General features: G+C 40.6%; 2 protein-coding genes across 7 annotated transcripts in view; one reads left to right on the plus strand and one right to left on the minus strand.

The window, feature by feature from the left end:
• LOC129061551 (uncharacterized) overlaps nt 1-566 on the minus strand; it is a 92,799-nt gene extending 92,233 nt beyond the window's left edge. For all 5 annotated transcript variants that reach the window (XM_054562274.1, XM_054562247.1, XM_054562239.1 and 2 more), the window contains exon 1: nt 287-566. In XM_054562274.1, coding sequence (XP_054418249.1) covers nt 287-494 — 208 coding nt within the window. In that variant the 5' untranslated portion in view covers nt 495-566. The remainder of the gene's footprint in view (nt 1-286) is intronic.
• A 13,451-nt stretch (nt 567-14,017) lies between these two features.
• On the plus strand, nt 14,018-22,017 carry FGG (fibrinogen gamma chain). Of its 2 annotated transcripts, XM_054562295.1 has the most exons (10): nt 14,018-14,177; nt 14,279-14,323; nt 14,514-14,697; nt 14,807-14,900; nt 16,349-16,479; nt 16,779-16,912; nt 17,845-18,029; nt 19,444-19,721; nt 21,107-21,276; nt 21,794-22,017. In XM_054562295.1, exons 1-10 carry the CDS (start codon nt 14,100-14,102, stop codon nt 21,806-21,808), a joined length of 1,314 nt encoding a protein of 437 aa, XP_054418270.1. In that variant the 5' UTR covers nt 14,018-14,099; the 3' UTR covers nt 21,809-22,017. The 2 variants fall into 2 exon arrangements, with proteins under 2 accessions (XP_054418270.1, XP_054418262.1); XM_054562287.1 differs by lacking the exon at nt 21,794-22,017 and having other exon boundaries at nt 21,107-21,766.
• Nucleotides 22,018-22,232: the final 215 nt, after the last annotated feature.

Consider the following 22,232-nt stretch of genomic DNA (forward strand, 5'->3'; position numbering starts at 1 on the left):
GGACAGGTTGAGCGGAGGGCTGGCGTCCGGGCAACTGCGCTGGGAGAGGGAAAAGGTCGCTGCAGGGCTGGGGCTTGTGGCATGATTTAGAGCCCCATCGTGAGGCTCTAAACTTTCCAGAGTTCCAAGCGCCGTGGCTCGAACTCTAGCGCCCACACCAGGTGTCTCCTCCCTCCAGGGCTGCAGCTAACTCTTCGCGCCTCCCTTCCAACCTTTCCTTCCGGGAGTTTCGGGCGGAAGGGGGCTTAGTAGGGGTGAGCAGGGGAGCAGATTGCAGCCGGGTTACCTGATGCCGCTGTGTCGCCCCAGAAGGCGGAGGCGCAGCCGATGCGCACGGCGCGGCTCCCCAACCCCTGCTGCTCACCCGCGCCGGCCTCCGCCCGCGTGCCCGGTGTCCGGGGCCCTGCGCTCCAGGCGGCCGCCCGCGAGAGCCGGAGCCCCAGCCCTAGCCGGACAGTCGCCCGCAGCAGGCGCAGCGGCCAGACACGGCTCATGGTCGCCCGCCCGCCACCCGAGAGCCAGCCAGCCGGTGCGCTCGCCCAGCGGTTCTGCGGAGTGACGGTGCCCCGCGCGTCACCCACTGGCCAGGCCCAACCAACGCCCCAAGCCCGGGTCACGGGGCCCCACTCCCTGCCACCTTGCGATCTAGTGATTGCGACAGCCATCGGCACGAAATAGACACAGAGGAGCTGCTGGCTCAGCTCCTTTCTCTGTTTTTGGAGTTTGTACCAGATTTAAGAGTCCTCCTTCAATTCTTGTTCCCTTTCAAATTGAGTTTGAGAAAGAAAAAAACCCAACAAGATAAAGATATGCGTCCCACCCAACCCACACACACTTCTCTTCCAAGAAGCCAGAGAACTCTGTCAACGCCAGCCTTCTTGCTTCAGCCAGGTCAGTGAAGAAACTTTACGAGAAACTATTATTTTACAATAAAAATAAGCTCTTATCCTTTAATTTTTTTTACATTTATTAGCATATTACATAAAACAACCCAGCGAAATTGTACAGTTGAGGAAACACACAGAGAAATCGGTCTGTTTCAGCTAGAAGGTCGCACAGCCAGAAGTAACGATGCGGGAACTGAGACCCAAGCAGTTCGCTCCCGTGTCCACACTCCGGGCTCTCAAGTTATCCTGCCTTAGTTAGAAAAAAAATAGTAACTACGATCTCATTTGATCCCCACAAAGAAAACTACGGATGGGTACTGGTATTGTATTCACCTTACAGACAAGGAGACGCGGGCACAGAGAGGCTACTACTGAAGCTGGAAAGCGGCAGGCAAGACACTAGTAGACTGTCCGGTCCTTAACAACCACGGGGTGGGGGAGGTGCTATTTTTGTATATTCATTCATACAGAGGGAGAGGGAGTCGCTTAGAAAGTGTATAAATCTTTCATAACTTTCAAAGGCCGAGCCCCTGCGCATTAGGCTCCAGCCGTTGGTGTCCTCCTCAGGCCTAACACTGGGCTGGAAAGTCTCTGCAAGCATCTTCACCATCCCCACACTCCACCGGCTGTGCCAAGAACATAAGGGCTCTTGACCCAGCTCAGAGCCATACTAAGGCCCAGCCATTTTGCCAACAGCTAGGATGACTCCTCCCTGAGTTGGGCATCAGGCGTTTAAAGTGCCTACACATGTGAGCATCATCCCTCTTGTGGCCAGGCCTTCAAGATGCTTCTGGAAGGGATAACCGTTGGCTCCAGTGCCAGCAAGCCCTCTTTGCGCCTAGTGGGGAAACAGTGGAGCTTTCTGAAGGGAGACAGGAGCGATCAAAGAGGAGACGCAGAGGATGTGTAAGGCCATGCCCAAATTAACAACTTGATTTATCTCAGTTTATGAGGTTGATTTCTTTCCCCCTGCAGAGACAAGACCTATTTTGCTCAGTGTATGAGTTCCAGTGAATCTGGGGATGATCAAGGACAAAGACCTGACCATGAGGAGGGAGGAGCACACAGCAAGGTTTATTTGGGCAACATTTTGATAAGGTTGCACGCAGGGGCCGGAAGGAGGAATCCCACGCAGCATGGAACCATCCAGAGGCTATGGCAGCACAGGAGCCACCACCCAGAAGAATCGTAGGAAAGGGAACATCCCCGGGGGATGAGGGGGATGGGAGAGGGGTTTTACATGTCTAGGTGAGACAGCTCAGCTACCCCTCCCGGAGCCTCTGCATCAGGGAGCTCCCAAGGCGGCAGCAGAGTGGTGTCTAAAATAGCTACAAAGTTTCTCTCACTGTGGCCAGCAGATGTTGGATGCAGTTTTTCCTGGTATGCAAAGCAGGCCGGCTCTCAATAGTAAAGGTCTGCTTAGTTGGGTTGCGTTTAAAACAGTTGAGTGGGCTTTAACGATGAGTATTTGGCATTGGTGCCTGCAGCCGTTTGAGTTCATGGGCCCCAGCCTGTTGTGAAGAAATCAGCAACCCAGGAACCAAAACACAGGACCATCTTTGGCTTGTTCACATAACACCCTAAGATTCAGTGGGGAGTACACCCAAGCACACCCAGAATCCTCAGCTCTACCAGGCCCAGGTCTCTCCCAGGCAGGTCACACACCCAAAGTCTGAGTTCAGGGTACTGACCTGACCCACTTTGAATGCTGGTGTTTGACACTGGCTGATGATTCATTCCTATATTGCCATCCTTCATCAGCACACAAGCAGAGGAGTCTAACATTCAGGCAACCAGTTATACACATACAAAAGGACTGGGTTGGAGGCCTTCCCTCCTTATCCCTCATACCCCCATAAATCTATGACGCAGTCTGAGTGGATAGGTATGTAGGTGTCCACACTCATGTGCCTGTTGTTACCTAGTAGTGAAATAACTTCACCAGCAGGTGTCTCTGTCACATAAGATATCAGAGAGGGCTTGGCTCCCTAGGTAGGGCCCCAACTGAGACCTACTTCTAAATTGTTCATATTCCGGTCACCAGCTCTAGTAAGAGCTATGTAATCATAGCTCTCAATAATGAGGTGTGCTGCATTAAACCCATTTACTGTGCAACCCAACAGGTTCCTCGGAGCTCCTTAGGAGATTCAGCACAGCTAGGGGATTAACTTCACAAAACACACTGATGAACAACATCTATTGACTAGGCAGTTCCCCGGCCTCTGGTCCCACACAGCATGAAATAAGTAAAATGATTCTTCCACTGCTCATTCTGTATGATCTGACATATGATCCAACGGCAGAGGTGCTCTCCATAGAACATTGTTTATCACTCTTTCATGGGAAAGCATTCCAAGGCCCAGACACGCAGGTGAACTCCAGCGCACAGGGTTTCCCGCTGGAGATCTGAAAGCCCGTGGCACGTCTGTTGGGCTGGGGCATGCGGCAGGGGCAGAGCCATTCCTTCGGCCTCTGCCTGTTTGGTTGGCTTTAAATTCAGGTCCAAGTTCTGTCCTCGGGCCCTTTTATTTTCATACCTTATTTTCTTCTTGGAAACTCTGATGGTCCCCCATTGACTCGGCGCTGGTTCTCATTCTCAAATCCCTGTCTTCGCATTCCAATGGCGGCCCCTTCGAGGTTTCACCACACTTAGAGTGTTGGAAATCACACTTGTTTTCTCTCTCCCCCTAAACCAGGTCCTCCTTCATATTTGCCTATTTATGTTAATAGTCAACTCTCCTATTCCTCAGTTATCATCTCTGACCCTTTCCTTCCTGTGTCTTCCTCACAATTCAGCCTTCTCCTAAATAGACTAGTCCTTTCTAGTCTACTTCTATGAAACGCTTGAATGTTTCCAGCTACTTCCTGTCTACCTTCTGTGTGCAAGGACTTCCACAGAGTGTTAAAGCATTGGGTTGGTGCCAGTCTACTTGCCGTTCTGTTGGCAGCATTGAAGAAATCCTCTTAAAGCAACACATGCCAGTAAATTAATTACCAGAAATTTCATTTTTAGCTTAAGTAGGAGAAACTGATACAGTTTGGTGTTTTTTAAAAACTCTTTTTGTAACAAGACCTAATTTCAGTGTGCCTTCAGTATAAAAACTAGCAGGGGGATTATGTGGGCTTTGAACTTGCTGAATAGAAATCAGCCCCCTTACATAAAGCAGGTGTGATTACTCTGCAGCACAGTGTGACGCAGTGGGCTTCCTACTTGCCTCCACATGGTATAGTAGTCACCTAAGGAAGCTCGTTAATAAAATACGGGCTCCTGGGGTCCATGCCCAGATAACTCTGATTCAGTATGTCTGGAAAGGGACCAAGGAATCTCCATTTTTAAACAAAATAAAAATCTAAGGAGACTCCTTAAGATATGGCCATACAGAAGAAAAATCTAAGTACTTAAAATATTGTCCTTACATCATGAAATTGCTTCATACAGATACTCTTAGTCACCAAGTTTGTATTATTTGATCCTATAATTCTCTCCCAAGAACTGTTTCCTTCAATCTTATCTGTAGAAGCTCATATCTTTGATTTCTAGTTTTATCTCAGGTTTAAATATCAATCTCGGTAGAAGTGACACCATAGGCTGGATCAGTCCTCCAACCTCACTGCGTGTGAGTTTATCAGATCCTATTCTTGGGAGAGCTGAACGGAGAAAGAAGGGACCAGTACACACCCCAGCTAGGGCAGGATACGGGGTCCAAGCTGGGGGTCAGTGGCAAGTTCCCTTACAACGCACAGAGGTGCGGCAGTCGCAGGTTAACTCCAAGCCGCACCTGAGGAGTGCGGAGGGAGGATCCCAAGATTCTGCACCAACTCCCTGCAAGAGCTTCCCAAAAGTAAGCCATGACGCCTCTCATTGGTGCTGGCATGGGACATGGGTGGGTGAAGTGGGCTAAGGCATGGGACCAGGACAAAGCTAGGAAAGGGGCAGGTAAAGGTTGCTTGCCTTTCTTTAGCATACACACTTTCCCTGGTCCTGTGTGCTCTGGGCGTTTTCCTTGAGTTATTGCAAATGCCCGACCAAGCCCCAAAACACAATACTGTATCAATCCCCTCCTTTCCCCAGCTGCCAGGATCTTATTTACCTTTGTTAAGGCCGTGCAGTTTGGTGAGCGCCCACTTGTTCTGGGCAATGGGAGTGGCTCAGGGGCCTGTGTGTAGCCTTCCCTCCTTATCCCTCATACAGTGGATCTGAGGCAGTGCCCAGGAGCCCTTGGGAATTTCTCCCAGAGCTGTGGCATCCTGGGACCTGTCCAGCCTATTTTATGGACAACATTTATACTTGGGTTTGTTTTAAAGAGTTATATAATTTTGCTTTTGTTTTCAAAAACTAAATACACGTGAGGTCCCCTTCAGTCAAAAAGTCACAGAGTATGTCTCTCTCCAATCCTGATGCCACTCAAAAGGAACCACAGAAGAATCGCTGTGGTTCATCCATGGGCATAACGGACCGGCCCTGTGGTGTCTGATGACCATGTTACACCTGTGAACAGATTCTCTGCAGAGACAGATGCTTTGGAGGCTGCTGGACTTTGTCTTTTCTTTTCTTGGCTGATCTTGTAAACCATTCATGGTCCTGTGCTTGACCTCAAATTGCATTTTAATATTTTATTTTAGTGTTTCAGTAATATTTAGTATTTAGTCATATTTTACTAAAATATACTTTATTCATTCAATGAATATTTATTGAGTGCACTGTTTTAAGTGCTGCTGATAATACAGATAAAAATCTTTGCCTTCTTGAGGCTTACATACAATTTATTTTAATTATTTTTACATGGTTATAATATATTACCATTTTATGGAATTGTGATACCTCATTTAGAGTATGTGGCTAATAAATTATATTGATTGTATTTTTTTTTGTGGGGGGGACCTTAACTACAAGGCTGAGAAATGTGTATTTAATCAGACAGGAGATAGAGAGTCCTGGGGGTTTTTGACGAGGAGAATGACATCATCAGGACTCCATCTCAGGACACCGGCCAAGACAGTAGCGCACAGATGGGCTCGTGGTATTTGGAGGCTACCTTTCATGGGGCTCCTCTGCTTTGTTTTCACTCTGTCGCTTATCTGGACTGTCAAATCTCTGACAGCCCCAAATCAAAAAAGTACCAGGAGGCCTGCAGGTGGCAGTAGTGAGCCAGCCATGAGCTTTCTCAACTAACCCGGGACTAAGCGCAGCAAGTCACCTTCTGTCCCCATCACCTTACGTCACTTTATAGTAGAATGCTTCCTGTACCACCATAGCTCAACCAGCCCATGCCTGGGATCTCTTTCATTCCCTTAACCCTTCTTTATTTTTGCTCACAGCCTCTATCACCCGTTGACATTATATATGTTATTCATTGCCCCTTTCTCTCCACTAGAGTGTAAACCTCTTGACAACAGGCACTTTGTCTGATTTGTTCACTGTACTGGATGAGGAGGGCCTAGCAAGTAGTATGTACTCAATAAACATTTGATCTGAATATCCTGCAAAGGGACCTCATGGGGCAGTGTGCAATTACCTTTAACTAATTTTTGGGAGGGGGGGCGGGGGGTGCATATTTTATTAAACATTCCTTCAGGAATTTTCCTAGGATAATTCTATAGAGATTTTGTATCAGGGCCACAGAAAGTTCATTTCAGGAAGATGTGAAGAGGAGATGTAAGAAAGGAGCCTTTCATCCCATAATGAGATGATGAGATATTGAATACCCGTGAAGTGCTAATGGGGACATTCACCTAATAAATTATGTTGGGTAAGAGCCACAAGAAGTACTTATAAGAAGTTATCAGTTAGTTTTCTGACCCAGAGGGGTACACAGTTAAGCAATCGGTTTCCTGGGTAACCAGGGTCTGACTTGGGTAAATAGAATTTCTTGTGTTGTTTATAGAAGATGAAGCACCGTGTTGTGAATTTTGACTTAATTTGTTTCTTTATGGATGAGTGTGCCCTGGTTAGTTGTGCAGGAAGGCCATTTCTCAGTAACCTACTGGTACAATAGTTATCAACCAAGAATGCGGTTGACACTCTGTGGTCTTCCTTGCAAAACCTTTGGTAAATATTTGCGCTTTTACAAATCGTCTCATTGTTTACTGTGCGGGGGTCATTGCCCCACCTCTCAAGGTAAAGCACACACAGCAACCCCCGCTTCAAGAAGGCTGACCTATGCCACCTTTCCCGGCTGAAGAAAGGTCCTTCAAAATGTCAAATATAGTTAACTTTTACACACAACTTATTCTTTATGGATTTAACTTTGAATGGAAAGATCTATAGTGCAATCACAGTTAGATAGTAAACTAACACAAGTAGTTAGAATTTAACACAAAGATACGAGTCTCATAAATATTTCATTTGCCTCATTCAAGACAGAAGCTTCCAGTAAATGTGGGCATTAAGTAAGATAAAACATCCTTTTGTTGATCTCTTAACATTTTCTATTCTTTCTATCCTCCCTCTTTCTTTGGGAATACTATATATATATTTTTTTCTCCAAAGGTAATTAATTGACAAAATCTCCAGAATTTTCCTCAAACAGAGAAATATAACTTGACCCCTTTTTGTTTTATTTACCATACTCGCTTGCTCCTGTAATTATTCTGCTGATCACATTAGTGGCGAAAAGTCTTTCAAAGGGTAAAGCATCTTAAATTGTAATTTACGTGAAGCTAGAAACCAATAAACAAACCAGGAACTCAGTAACAAACTAATCTGGCACTGTAAGCACTTAAATCTAACTTCTTCATTCCAATTTGTCTCAATCCAGGGCAGCCTCAAAACATTCCTTAATCTCCAGCTAATATTAAACATTCTTGATTCTTGGCCATTTCTGTCTCTAGATACAACTCCAGTTGGGACAATCCTTTTCCTGGGTACTCGCTTGCTTAATTTTCTAAGCCCCAACCAAAGCCCTTTTTGAACTCCCCTGCCCCTTGGCCCAATGGCACAACTGATATATGTGATAAAGCTTCCTGAAGGTAAGAAGTTCAAGTCTCACCCTGTGGCTGGCTGCACTGACCCCATATTATGTGGCCCATGTTGTTTTCTATCTTTGATTTACACAGTGAAACTAAAAGTACATTGTTCATAGACTCTCAAAACACATTTTTATTTTCACTTTCCCAGTGCTATTTTTATAAGAGCAAATAAACTGACAGATAACTTTGTTTCCCTTAGTGGGGTATATTACTATGAGGTTGGACTGATTTTCAACATGTCAACAAATCAGTTTCTTCCTGTCTATTTTGAGGAAATTCTGAGTCAGGCTATAAATTTAGCTTAGGTCTATAAATGGTTTATGTATTAGAAAAGTGGACATATCATGTCAGCATTGATTTGAGCTTCCTGGGACCTCCCAATGGATGTATCTTTCTTTAAAGTACTGAGTACTCGATGAACTGAAGTCCTGTTGAACTTGAATCATGCAGTCAGCATTGAAAAACTTTCCACCTATGACTGGGCTAAAAATACAAACATTAGAAAACAAGTAAAATCTAGGTTTGAGAAAGACTGTAAAAGACCATCCAGCCATCTTGTTGATAACCCAGAGAAGGAGACAGAAAGGCAGAGTAGATAGATAGATGATAGGTAGATAAATAGATAGATAGATAGATAGATAGATAGATAGATAGATAGATAGATAGAAATATATGTTCCTGTAATCCCTCACACAAATATACATACACACATCATATTTTAGAATCCATAACCTCTGTGAGGAACTCGTTTTGTCCACAAATCACTTTCATAGCAACATCTTGTATCTGTATATCACCTTAGATCAAGAAGTGCTTCATGACTATATTTAGAGGCATGGTTAAGAGTACAGGCATTGGGCGCATGGATCTGAGTCCCTGTTCAGATACAGTGACCTTGCATATATCACTGTTAACTCTCAAAGACTCTCTTCATTTATGAGGTGCAGATAATCATATCTCCCTCTAGGCTTTTTGTGAGGATTAAATGAGAGAATACACAAAATAGCAGCAACTAAACTACCACATGACATTGAGCATTAAGAAGATGCTTAAAATTGGTGTCTCTCTCTATTATTCCTTCAGGCCTACATTGTTTTTTCCCAGGTCAAGAAGTCTTAAAGTAACTCTGCCAAATGAAATTTGAATTCAGCAAACAATTTGGGAGAATAAGTGAACAAAAAATACAAGGAGCTCATAGAGTGACTTATCAATGTACATGAAGACCGTTAGCAGTAGATGTTATATTTTCAAGTCAGAACACAAATGGTTGCTAGGCAATTTGAGACATTATTATTTCAATAAACAAACCCATCGATCTCTGAACTAAATAAAATGATTATTTTGGCTTAAATACTACCTGTGTTCTTTTCTCAGAGAATAAATCTGGAAGTAGAAGAAATTGATTTAAGAAATGTCCTTCTTTCCTGGAATCCATTAATCATTTATAATTTATCAGAAGAAGAAAACTGGCTCCAACATGGAAGAGAACAACTAGTTAAAATTTAATAAACCTAGTGACTGAATGCAGGCCAATGCAGGCCACTAAATCACTGTTGGCCATTTTCTATCTGAAAACATCTTATCTAATAAGATTCTGATTTATGACTTGAGATTGTGGTAAAAAGCAAGTCTTTTCAAAGCAAGATTTTTTTTTAAAGTTGTGATAACACATCTCAGATTCCAGTACAAGTTAGCAAAAAGCCAGAAATACAGGCATTATACTTCTAAGATTGAGTAAGATAGAATTTCCAATTTCTTTAAGTGTTTATCAACCCTGTGCATATGAGATTATATATTATACATACATATGATGTAAAACAAAGTTACAAATTGGTGTCTTAACTTGAACAAATCAATATTTTATTATCTTTAGCAAGAACCACAATGATAACATGATCTTTTTGACACACTTTGCTTAAACTCTGATAGGAATTACACCTTTTCACAAAGTGTGCAGTCTGGTTCTATTATCATCTCATCTTTGATTGGTAGAGTTAATTTAGGTGGAATCTCCACCTAAATTAGACAACCAGATGCTTTCTTCTCTGGGGAGCAATACAGAAACAGCCTGCAGTTAGAAGCAACAGATTATTTATTAGAGACAACTTGTTGTACCTGGAGCAACAAAGCTTGGTCCCCCTGAACCAGATCTACTGATAATGGTCCCTTTACAATTCTATGAAATAATGTACCTATTTATACAAATTCCAATTGTCTATTTGAAACATTTGGTGACTCATAAGCTTTATAAACATTCACTTAACACTTTCTGTGAATCAGGCAATGTGCTCAGCACATTATTCCATTAATCCTGGTAACAGTCTTATGAAGTATTATTTTAAGTAATTTTTTCTATCTTACTAATGCAGATTCTGAAACTCAGAGAATTTAAGTAACTTGTACTAAGCGACACAGCTCATAAATTGTACAAATGGGATTTGAACTCCGGAGCTCTTGACAGCTACTTATGCACATTCTCTTCAGTTGAGCTATCCTTTCCTTGAAAAGAAATGCCTTAGTACTTTTTATAGTCAACTAAAAAATAATCAAGAAATAATTATTTGTGCAACAAATAAATCATTGTGAATAATCAATAAGTATGTATTTAATTATATGTCTTTTGACTAGATCAACATAGACTCAAAATTCTAAGTATACAGAGATATGAAGCCTTTTCCCCACTGTGTGCTCAGTTCTCCACCCCTACCTCTCCACAGAGGCTAACCCTGGTGGGCTCCAGAGCGCAATCTCGAAATGATAATCAATGTATATGCTGACATGTGTGCATATGTATTCTGTTGTCTTTTAGGATTTTTGCCTTTGATGTTGTGTATAGTGTTTATTTTGTGGGGGGTGGTTTGACTAAGAAGATTTTTTTTTTTATGTAGTCAAAATTCATCACTCTTTGCTGTGAGTTTGTGTCATATTTAGATGGACCTTCCATGCTCAAATATTATGAATGATTTTCTCATATTTTCTCCTGTTTGTGGATCCCTCTATTATATTCCAATATTTGTTTAATCTGTAATTTATTTTGGGATAAGAAGTTAGGTATGAATGCCACTTAATTTTTTTTTCCTCAGATAACTTCCCAGTTGTTCTAATGTCATACTAATGCCATATATTTAATAATTTTTTCTATCTTCACTGATGTGTAATACCAGCTTTATCACATCAAAATATATTTAGGCCAATATCTTGATAATAGTTATCTAATATAGACCAGGCCAGGATCATATCATTTAAAATATATGGATTTATAATATGTTTTAATATTTGACAGATATTTTGATCCTCATTCTTCTTGTTTTGAATTTTCCACGATAATTTTCTCTTTTTCTATTTGAGTTTTGGAAACAGCTTATCTAGTTTTTTTAAATGGGAAGAAAATAAGAAGAAAAAATATTTTTTGTAGTTTTATTGGAATATTAATACAGTTCTAAATTATGGAAATCACTGACTTTTTTATGGAATCTTTTTATTTAGAAATAGAACATGATTTTCATTTTTCCAATTTTTATTTTATAACCTGAAAGTATTGTTTGGAATTTTTAATGATATTGATTCTATTACTTATTAAATTTTTCCTTAGATATTTTATCTCATCATATGTGTGTGGTTGAAATTATGTGTGATATTTTTCTTCCATAATATATTCTAACTGGTTGTTATTTTTATAGAAGATCACTATTGATTTCTGATTAGTAATTTTTACACACCTTATCGATAGCTACTTTCTGATTGATTATGCACTTGTAATTATCCTTAACAAAGTCATTTATTTTTGCATTTGGAAGTTTTGAGGGCTATCAGAAGAGTAAAATTTAAAGGCTCATTTCCAGCCCAATTCAATTCAACATCATCAATTCATTATTGAGTGTTAAATATTGCTATATTCTAGGTGCAGTAGCCATACATTAAGTTTATCATCTAATGAGGCATATATACACACACACATATACATGCATCCATACATACATACAATACAATACAAGGTTTCTATAAATGCTATGAAAGAGGTAGAGCTGGCTTGCAGAGTTTTGGTTTTTGTTTTGGAGGAAGAAGGAATCATGAAACAGGACCTGCAGGTTGTAAAGAAATTTGACAGGCAGAGATGCAGGAGTGTGTATGAAGGCCATACAGGTAGAGGGTGATACGTAGGAAAAGGAAAACACAGTGCGCATTAAGGGAACGTTACAGGATTCCGTTTGGTTAGACTAGAGGATGTAGGAAACAGAGTCAAGGGAGAAAGCGGAGCAAAGGCGGGAAGGGACGATTGCTCTGTTTATATTCATTATGGTGGGAGGTAGGCAGTCACTGAAGGCTCTTGGTCAGGTGACTGTCATAATCTAAGCTACATTATAGGAAGATTAACCTGTCGGAACGGTTTGGAGCAGGAAGTTACTGGAGCGGAGGGAGATAGGTCAGCAGGCAGTGCAGACAGTCAGTCTGGACAAGAAATAAGGGAGCCTCCCCCAGCGTGTTGGCAGTGGAAATAGAAAGAAGGAATGAAATAGAAGTGACACTGTGAAAACAGTTTTAACAAGCTTTGACAACTGATTAGATAAGCCGATAAAGAGAATGAAGTAGATTGTCCACTTTAACTGGCTGGTGGTCTGCTAGTGTGATTGACGATAGCTGGTGTGTCAAAGGGAGAAACTATTAACAGGAGAGAAAAGGTCACAATATCTGTTTTTGGTATGGTCATCTTGTTATAATAATTATTAATTATTTACTGAGTAAGAATATTTATCTTTGCTTCAAGTTAAAGCATAAATATTCCTTTTGTAAAGATTTAGGATTAAAGCGTTAACATTTCTTTCAATCTAAATATATTTCTCTTACTAATATATTTAACCAAAATCTGCAGTAAGCTTGGTTTCAGAGGATGAAATGAGAGATAACCAAAATTAGGGATAATAATAGAGCTGACACATGATTATAGGTTATCAATAAGAGATGGTGACAAAGTGTTTGCCCAATATACCAGGAAGCTATAAGGGCACAGCCAAAAGGCTGGTCTTTCCCTAGCAGCTCACCTATCCTTTTGGCTCCCACCAGGCCCCAGCTAGTCACACAGATGGGAGGTGCCCTTTTCTCACCCCGACCTCCTGTATCCAGACTTTCCCTCGAGGTGACTAGATGGAACCTCAAAAAAACAGAGGGGGCTCCTGATGTGGCTCCCCTCTGCGGCAGATGTGGTGCTGTGCCCTCCAGTGCTTTAAGACAAAGGGAGAGTTGAGCGCAAGAGCTCACTGAGCGCTGAGAGCCTATGGAAAATGTCAACAGAGGGGCGAAAAGGGTTGAAAGGTACAAACTTCCAATTACTGAATGAGCAAGTCCTGGGTATGTAATGCACAACATGGTAATTACACTTAATAATACTATATTGTATATTTGAAAGTTGTGAAGAGAGTAAATCATAAAAGCTCTCATCACAAGAAAAAATATTATGTAACTACATGTGGTGATGGATGTAGACTGGACTTATTGTGGTGATCATTACACAATATAAACAAATACTGACTTATGACGTTGTACTCCTAAAACTAATATAATGCTGTGTGTCAATTATATCTCAATTTTTTTTAAAAAAAAAGGAAAAAGATAATCAACACAGAGGGGCAAGAATATGTTTCCAGTGTCATTTGTTTTGGGAACACTAACAAATTGGGACCTGGGAGAAAGCAAAGTCTCCTCCTGCCATAGCCACAGGTTAAAAAAATAATTATGTGACCTAACCCACAGGCTAAGAAAGGACTTGCAGTAATTTGGGTTATGGCACCAGGCTCCATCTTAAGGTTGGATGGGGTTTGTTCTGGTCGAGGTCAGCTGGCTGGACTTGTTCTGGTGGAGGTCAGCCCTCTGTGTTTGCTTTCTCATCCGAATACTGGAAGAGGTTGCATCACGCGACTTCCCAGGCGCCCCCTCCCTCCTCTTAGCCATTGCTCCTGTTTCCGTAGCCTTTGCAGATGAATTGGCTGCAGTGGGGAAAGGGTGAACTGGGCCAAAAAAGGAGGAGCTTAAACCTGTGTGCAAAGTCTGGGAACCTGGCTGAGCATAGGTTGGGGGCCAGGATGAGGAAAAAGAGACATCCTCCACCTCCTGGTAAGAAGGTCCCGTGACCAGCTCCAGCCACTGGCAGTCCTGGCCATCCTCAGAGCTTACATAAAGGGACAAGTGGAGCCCAAGAGGCCACAGTGCTCATACTTACTGGGTTGGAGCACAGGGCACCCCGACATCATGAGTTGGTCCTTGCACCCCCGGAGTGTAATTCTCCACCTCCACACGCTTTTATTGCTCTCTTCAACCTGCCTGGCTGTAAGTGTGCGCTTCCTGAGGTGTATGTGTTTTAAATGGAAAGCTGAAAAATAAGGGAAGGTATGATGAACTAGTGACATTTCTGTATTTTTCTCCTCTAGTATGTTGCCACCAGAGACAACTGCTGCATCTTAGATGAAAGATTTGTAAGTAGTTTTTATGTTTCTTGCTGTGTTTGGACTGCAGAGGGGCAGAGGGGTAAAAGGAATTCTCTCACAAATGTTATTTGGCATTTTAAACTCTTTTAACGTAGTCTAGCTTTTACCTATTTTTACTAATAGATTTTAAGTGTTGCTTGTATCAAGATTTTAAATCACTCTGCTGTTGAATTTTCAGGGTAGTTATTGCCCGACTACATGTGGAATTGCAGATTTCCTGTCTCAGTACCAGACAAAAGTAGACAAGGATCTACAGTATTTGGAAGACATCTTAGGTCAAGTTGAAAACAGCACATCAGAAGCCAAAGAACTGATCAAAACAATCCAAGTCAACTATAATCCTGACGGCCCAGCAAGACCAAGTGAGGAACTTAATAATACTGACTAATAAAATAATTTATAAAGTTCTTTTGCTGTTGTTTTAGTGGTTCTATTTGCCTAAGCATTTTTGTCTCTGGTCTCATATTACAGATAGTGTAGAAAGTGCTACTAAGAATTCCAAGAAAGTAATGGAAGAAATTTTGCAATTCGAAGAATCAATTATGTCACATACATCAAGTATTCGGTAAGCATTTTTGTTTTAACTTGCTCTCCAAGGGTGATTCAGGTTTTATTTAATATTGCAAACTTCAGTGGAAGTAATTTTTTTCTACTTCTAATATCTAATTGGCATTATGCCTGACCATCTGGAACACAGTGGAGATAGCATTTTAGTGCAAGGTGAATCATACGGGGTTATAATTGCTTTTTAACAGTCATATGGGAAAACGGGTTCTAGATGTCTTCAAATGGTCTAATGAGCATATTTACCAAAATGTGTCTTTCCTCCACCTTCATTTGTCTTACAAAATAAGTTCAAATGGGAATTTGGATGCAGAAACTAAAATTCTCTTTATAAGATTGTCAACAATTGATGGTGAGGAATAAGCAGAGGCAAGGGAAGGATATTGGCTACAAAAGTTAAGAGACTGAGTGTAACAAACATGCTGAAGCTGTGTGTCCATCATAGTACAATGAGCCTGTGGTTACTCTCCGCCCTTCACTTCAAAGTAAAATGTCTCTCTTAACAATTCCCCAGGGACTCATTAACTTCCTGAACATAGGGTCTCAGATATAGATTTAATTTCTTCCTCAATTTTTATTTCTATATTGTTTTCAAAGCAGCTTAAGAAATAGCAACAAACGATGGCTAGAAGTGGCCCAGGATGGATTTCTCCTCTTTCTGGTGTGAGAGAGCCATGGGTAGTAACATTATAAGTTGCATTATTATTGCCCCTTGTTGAAGTTGAAAAGACTAGTATGCAGACATTTTCTAAGGTGTAGTAGAAGAAAAGAGTGGTCAAATACTTTTTCTCTCCTTCTTCACAGAAAGAAGCAATAGTCTGTGTACTGAAGACAGTTTTCTTTCATTTCTGAACACACACAGCAACCCTGTAAAAACTATGAGTGCAGGGTTTTTTATTTCCCCCAGCCTTTTTCTAAAGCTATGTAAACAGAAATATTAAGAAGGCCGGGAAAGTGTCTATTGTGTTATTATCCATAAGATAATGTCCCAGATACTTCTCCACATAACTTAGAGATTACAGATCTTAAATAGGTCCTCAGTAGATCCACAAATAAAAAGCCTAATTCAGCACATGTGAATGAGAGAGCAGAGCCTTCTTATCCCTAAGAGTATCCAGCCTGAAGAATGATCATCAGGCAGCCTTCCTAGTAACCAGCCTCCTCACTCAATTAGGTCGTTATCTGCTGCCCTTGGTACAGGTGGTACAGGATGACCATGGTTTAATGACAATGGCATTGTTTCTGGACAAGGACCTTGCTGTTTTCTTTTCAAGAATGCTTAAAATTTTAATTCACCTCAACTAAGCAACATCATTTTACAGTTTTCCCAAGAAATGGAGTAGTTTATCAGAAAGTCATTCTCAAAAAGATATGGTAGTGTTTTTAAATAGAAATACAAAGTTACACTTCTGAAGGGAATGCTCTGTTATCTCATTCTTCTGCTTGCAGATTTTTGCAGGACATATATAATTCAAATAACCAGAAGATCATTACCCTGAAACAGAAAGTAGCCCAGCTTGAAGCACAGTGTCAGGAACCTTGCAAAGACACTGTGCAAATACATGATGTAACAGGGAAAGGTAAGTGACAGGTTGACTCGGGGATCGCCGTCATCACAGCTAATACAGCAAGAAAAGATTTCATAATCTGGAATGTATAGGAGTAACTTTGAAAGTGCCTCGTCATTAAATCTAAAATGTCCGATTGCTTTGACTTTTCTTGAGTAGCTAAAATAGTTTGAAAGGAATGATGATGTGAGAAGTAAGAAAATGCTACTTGGAGAATGAATGGTTGATAACTTGTTAAAAGCTCACGTCCAAGGCTAGAACAGTCTCCCCTGGATTTCAAACCACAGTAAACACTTATTTTTCTTCTTCAGATTGTCAAGATATTGCCTATAAGGGAGCCAAAGAGAGCGGGCTTTACTTTATCAAACCTACGTCAGCTAAGCAGCAGTTTTTAGTCTACTGTGAAATTGATAGCTCTGGAAATGGATGGACTGTGCTTCAGAAGGTATTTTTCCCTCACTCTGTGTATTTAATAAACACTTCTATAAGCATCTGCCTTACCCTGGATACTTTTCTAAACGTCTTGTGAACAGTAATTTGATCCTTGTAACTTCCCTGTGAGGTAGGTACAATTATTATCTCTATTTACAGAGGAGAAAACTTAGGCACAAGAGGTAATGTAATTTGCCTAAGATCCTATAACTAAGTAGTAAGTTACCGAGTCAGGATTTGAACCAAGGCAGTCTGGTTTCAGAGTCTGTGCTTTGACTCCATGCTCTACTGTCACTGCTGTTGTAGATACATGATAGCACGGAATCATAGTGACAAAAAAAAACAAAACAAAACTAGAAGGGACTTGTTTCATCACTTAGATCAAGACCTATGCCTGCCAATTCCCAAAAGATAATATCCTCCAGGGGATAAAGTTGGGCTGTTCCAAGAAAGGACCCCCTGCTTCCTCTCTGCCTGTCCCTGGCAGCTGCTGCAATCCTTTCCTGTGTACTGCTGACCACTGTTACAGCCAATCTTGCAGGAGGCGCTCAGAGGGCATGTTTGGTGGAACCTCTGGTTGGCAGATGGATTGAGCAATGAGTTGACCTTTCCACCATCAGTACAAAAATCAGCAAAATCAGGCTGAAGTTCTGAAGTCCTCCAGGTGCCTTTTAAAAGCTACCACTAGCTCAGAATTTACCATGTGCCAGGCACTCTTTAAATGTTTCTTTTACATCCTCTCATGTAATCCTGTAACAACCCTAAGAAGTACACGTCACCATTCTTATTTGACAGATGAGAAGACTGAGGCAGCTTGACCAAGGTCATTTAGTTAATAGGTGATGGGATCATACCATCCATATTTTTCAACAAATGTTTGTAACGTTTTCTCTATGTGCTCTGATCGTTCATTCTCTCCTTTTGCCTTTGCAATTGTGTACTCAGAGGCTTGATGGCAGTGTGGATTTCAAGAGAAACTGGATTCAGTACAAAGAAGGGTTTGGACACCTGTCTCCTACTGGCACCACAGAGTTTTGGCTGGGAAATGAGAAGATTCATTTGATAAGCACACAGTCTGCCATCCCATATGTATTAAGAGTGCAGTTGGAGGATTGGAATGGCAAAACCAGGTACTGTTTTAGAAAGGGCTTCTTGTTGTCTGAATGTTCACTTTTCAACCATCAATAGGGACAGCCTGGCAGATGCAAAGAGCACATGCAATCATTTCACCCAGAAGTCGTTTTGGTTCTTGAGCAACCCAAAACGACAGGTCCTATCCAGCATGGATCTGAATTTTTTGGTATCATCAACTTACCCTGGAACCATACAGAATAATCACTGATATTTACTGAGCATTTACTATTTATCAGAAATCAGGCATGAAATTATAAGTTAATCTAGTCCTAATAACTCTTTCATGAGACAGGTAATATTATTACTCCCATTTTACAGATTAACTTTCCAAGGTCACATTGCTGTTATAGCGTAAAGGTTGGACTTGAACATAGGTAGTTTGACTCTACAGATCATCTTCTTAAGACTCTCCAGATTGAAAAGCAAATCCGGCCTTTTGAGATTTCCTGGCTACCTTAAAATTAAATCAGTGAGCTCTTTTAGTGAGATAGAGCCCCTGCTGTGCTCAGAGCCATCTGGGGGTTTTGATCATTGGATTCCTAATGAAAATTCAGAAAAAATATATCCAACTCTCTTTTTATGAAATAATGAAATTTGTGTCCAAACACATATTTTCATTTTTTAAAATTTTTACCCAGACAGTACCATAGTCAATACATCTGTTCCTGTGAAAACATCTTCCATTTCACAAGTACTGGAGATCAGGGAAAAAGCTAAATATTGTCTGAAAATCTCTGTTCATATACCACAGCCCATTCTTCCCTGCATTCCATAGAACTGTGGACCTCGTTCATATTTTTTCCCCAGGGGAGAATCTCTCTCTGATCCTTCAATTCATGTTTTGTAGGCCACACAGGGCCCACTTCTTTTATGTGACACTCTAAGAAGCCCTCCTTATTGCCACTACCCCATTGCCTCGGGAAAGAAAACTTTCTTTAGGACTTCACCCTTCAGACTGTATGAGTAGCTAAAGGGGCTGTAGCTCCTTTAAGTTTGGTGCATTAATTAATGGTCACTCACTGTCAGCTAATTACTGTGGTTTATGATAACTATGTGAACAATGCTAACCACTTCAATGAAAGTGAAAAATACGGAATCAGTCAGATTCATCCACACATCTGGATTTGATATTAGGATCCTATAGACAAAAAAGCCATTAAAATGGCTAAAGTGTTTAGTTTTCATTGAAATGCCGGGAAGGCTTCTAGACCCATGCTGGGTGGTGCTGATGAGCTCTGAGCTGGTTTGTCCAGCCATCGCCTCTTGCCAAATTTGCAAAAGACTTCATTCAATGAGCACATTTCAGACTTAAGAAGCAAAGTTAAAAATTCCAAATAATTGTCCTGTAAAAGAGGAACTTTCTGAGATCTCTAATGAAGCTCAAGATCTGATGTGCCTATTTCTTTATAGTACCGCAGACTATGCCATGTTCAGGGTGGGACCTGAAAGTGACAAATACCGCCTGACATATGCCTACTTCATCGGTGGAGATGCTGGAGATGCATTTGATGGCTTTGATTTCGGTGATGATTCTAGTGACAAGTTTTTCACATCCCACAATGGCATGCAGTTCAGTACCTGGGACAATGACAATGATAAGTTTGATGGTAACTGTGCTGAACAGGATGGATCTGGTTGGTGGATGAACAAGTGTCACGCCGGTCACCTCAATGGGAACTATTACCAAGGTATGACTTTCTTCCTTAGATACAGGGGTTAATGTGTCATCTATATTTTTATAAGAGGTATAAATAAATAAAAGGAAATAAGAAATAATTAGTAAAGATATCAGTGGGCTTATTATATAGTTCTTGATTTTAAACCAGAATTGGATAATAACTATGCTTATACCTCAAATTCGTCCCTCTGCAAGAACTCCACCTGCTGCAAAATAACCATGGTTTGTCATTGCACCTGAGATTACCACCATCAGAGTTGACACTCTGGATTAGGTATGTCCTCCAGCTTTACCATATATATGGTCTGGATGGACTAACAGTACCATATTTATGCTTGGTAACACATTAGGCTGGGCCAGCTTCACACAAGCGGAGTATCAGATATAACCAGTGAGCAGCAAACTCGTGTCTGGAGGAATGAAGCAAAGAGCAGGAAATTGTTGGTAAGGACAGGGGTCCCTGGAAGCTTGAGAGGAGAAGAGGCCAGCCTAAGGGTCTAGACCCTTTTTTAGGATGGGGGGAAGGCAAGCAATAGTTTGCTCTAAGGCTGGAGTAGCTATGAACACTGATTTTACTTCCTGACAAACTATTGTTATTACCCACCAGCTGCATGTGGGGAAGCCCTACTGATTGATGCTAAAAGACCCATTAAGATGAGCAGTCACCACCTCAGGGCATTGTCTTAGCCATCAGAGAGCTTAAAATCCTTTAAAAAGCATTTAAATGTACTTTTTGGGTTTCATGAGTTTTTAAAGAAACCTAATCCATCTTTGCACCTACAAACCATGTAATTAGAAGACATTCTCAGGGAAAGAGTCTGATCCTTATGAGCCAGAGTGGCCATGTTGACGGCCAGTACTGGACCCAGACATTCCCTTACAAAATTACATGAGATCTGCTGCCCATGGACAAGGAGAAGGCAAGTCAACCTCATCTCCACTTTATAACGGAGATGTGAAACAACATTCCAGAACCGCTTTCTGAAGTCTCTCATACTTTCTAGTACATTGTGTTTTCAGATGACTTGAGACCTGATCAGGAGCTGTGACCCCTGCCCTTCTAACCTACTTGCAAAAGGATGGTCCATTAATAGTTGAGTCCAGGATGGTCGTGCTCTGGGAGAGAGACCAGCTGGGGAAATGGGGGTTCTACTCCTTTCAGTAGTGAATATATTTAAAGTATTAATGTGACCAGAAAGTACAACACAGATGTAACGGGTTGTTTAATAATTCATTTATTTTCATTGTAAATGGAGATTTTAGGGATATTTTCAGTTAGCTGATAACACTATAAATTTGATGTGACAATGGACATCATAATAGACAGTTCTGTACAGACTCTCTGAGGTAAGGAAATCCAGGAACAATGATATGTCCATCTACAACTTGTTTTAGGTGGCACTTACTCAAAAGCATCTACTCCTAATGGTTATGATAATGGCATTATTTGGGCCACTTGGAAGTCTCGTTGGTATTCCATGAAGAAAACCACCATGAAGATAATTCCATTCAACAGACTCACCATTGGAGAAGGGCAGCAGCACCACCTTGGGGGAGCCAAACAGGTCAGGCCGGAACACGAAGTTGAAATAGAATATGACTGAATCATTTTACCCTGAGAATTACTGTTCATGTCTCAACCCACAACATTTCAGAAACTTTTCTGACAGTTTCTTTTCATTTTCTCTCACCATATTGATCAATTTTGTCTTGTATTAAGAATATTAAACCTTAAATGGAAATTATAAATTAGTTTGGACTGTATTCCCAAACTACTGAACTCAGAGTTATTTAAAATTTGTTTATTTGATGTGATAACATTTTGGCATATTTCCTAGGTGTATATGAAATAATTGCCTTTTTTTTTTTTTACATTTTAATGATCACATGCTGCTTTGTCTTGGTTATGTTTAAAAATTATGTCTTAAATATTTTTAGTATATATTAACTAAATAGGAGTAAATTCTAGCATTTCAAATGCCTAAGTATTTTTACATGTGTCTTATCCTAAATACTTTATATTTAATTATTTTTAAATGGAGAGAATTATATCTTTTTAATATATTTTTGTTTTGGTCATAGGCTGGCGACGTGTAAAAGACCATTTCAAAAGTGATTTACTTTTTTAAAAGGACTTTATCTGAACAGATAAATATAATATTTTTCATATGGGACAATGGACTTGTAAAGCCTCACTTCGTTTTAAGAGAGAAAAAAAACCCATGTTGAAAACTCCACTGACAGTTTTATGCTGGTGATGATTTTTCTACATGCCATTTCAATAAACATTTTGTTTCCTAAGATTAGATACATGGTACTTTTTATTGACCGTTATAAATCACCACTATTCTTCAATCTAGTAGTTACAGTTGGACAATCATCAGTAGTTGCTGAGTCATCACTTTATACTAAACATTATACTACCTGTTGGGGAGTTAATGGAAAAAAAAAAAATCATGACTTTTTCCTTCCAGGGAATATAAAGGAAACACAGAAATATATAGTAACCCAAAGTGACAAA

The sequence above is a fragment of the Pteronotus mesoamericanus genome, unplaced genomic scaffold (assembly GCF_021234165.1).
Source record: "Pteronotus mesoamericanus isolate MK-2021 breed Mesoamerican mustached bat unplaced genomic scaffold, CSHL_Meso_final contig_163, whole genome shotgun sequence".
Taxonomy (NCBI): domain Eukaryota; kingdom Metazoa; phylum Chordata; class Mammalia; order Chiroptera; family Mormoopidae; genus Pteronotus; species Pteronotus mesoamericanus.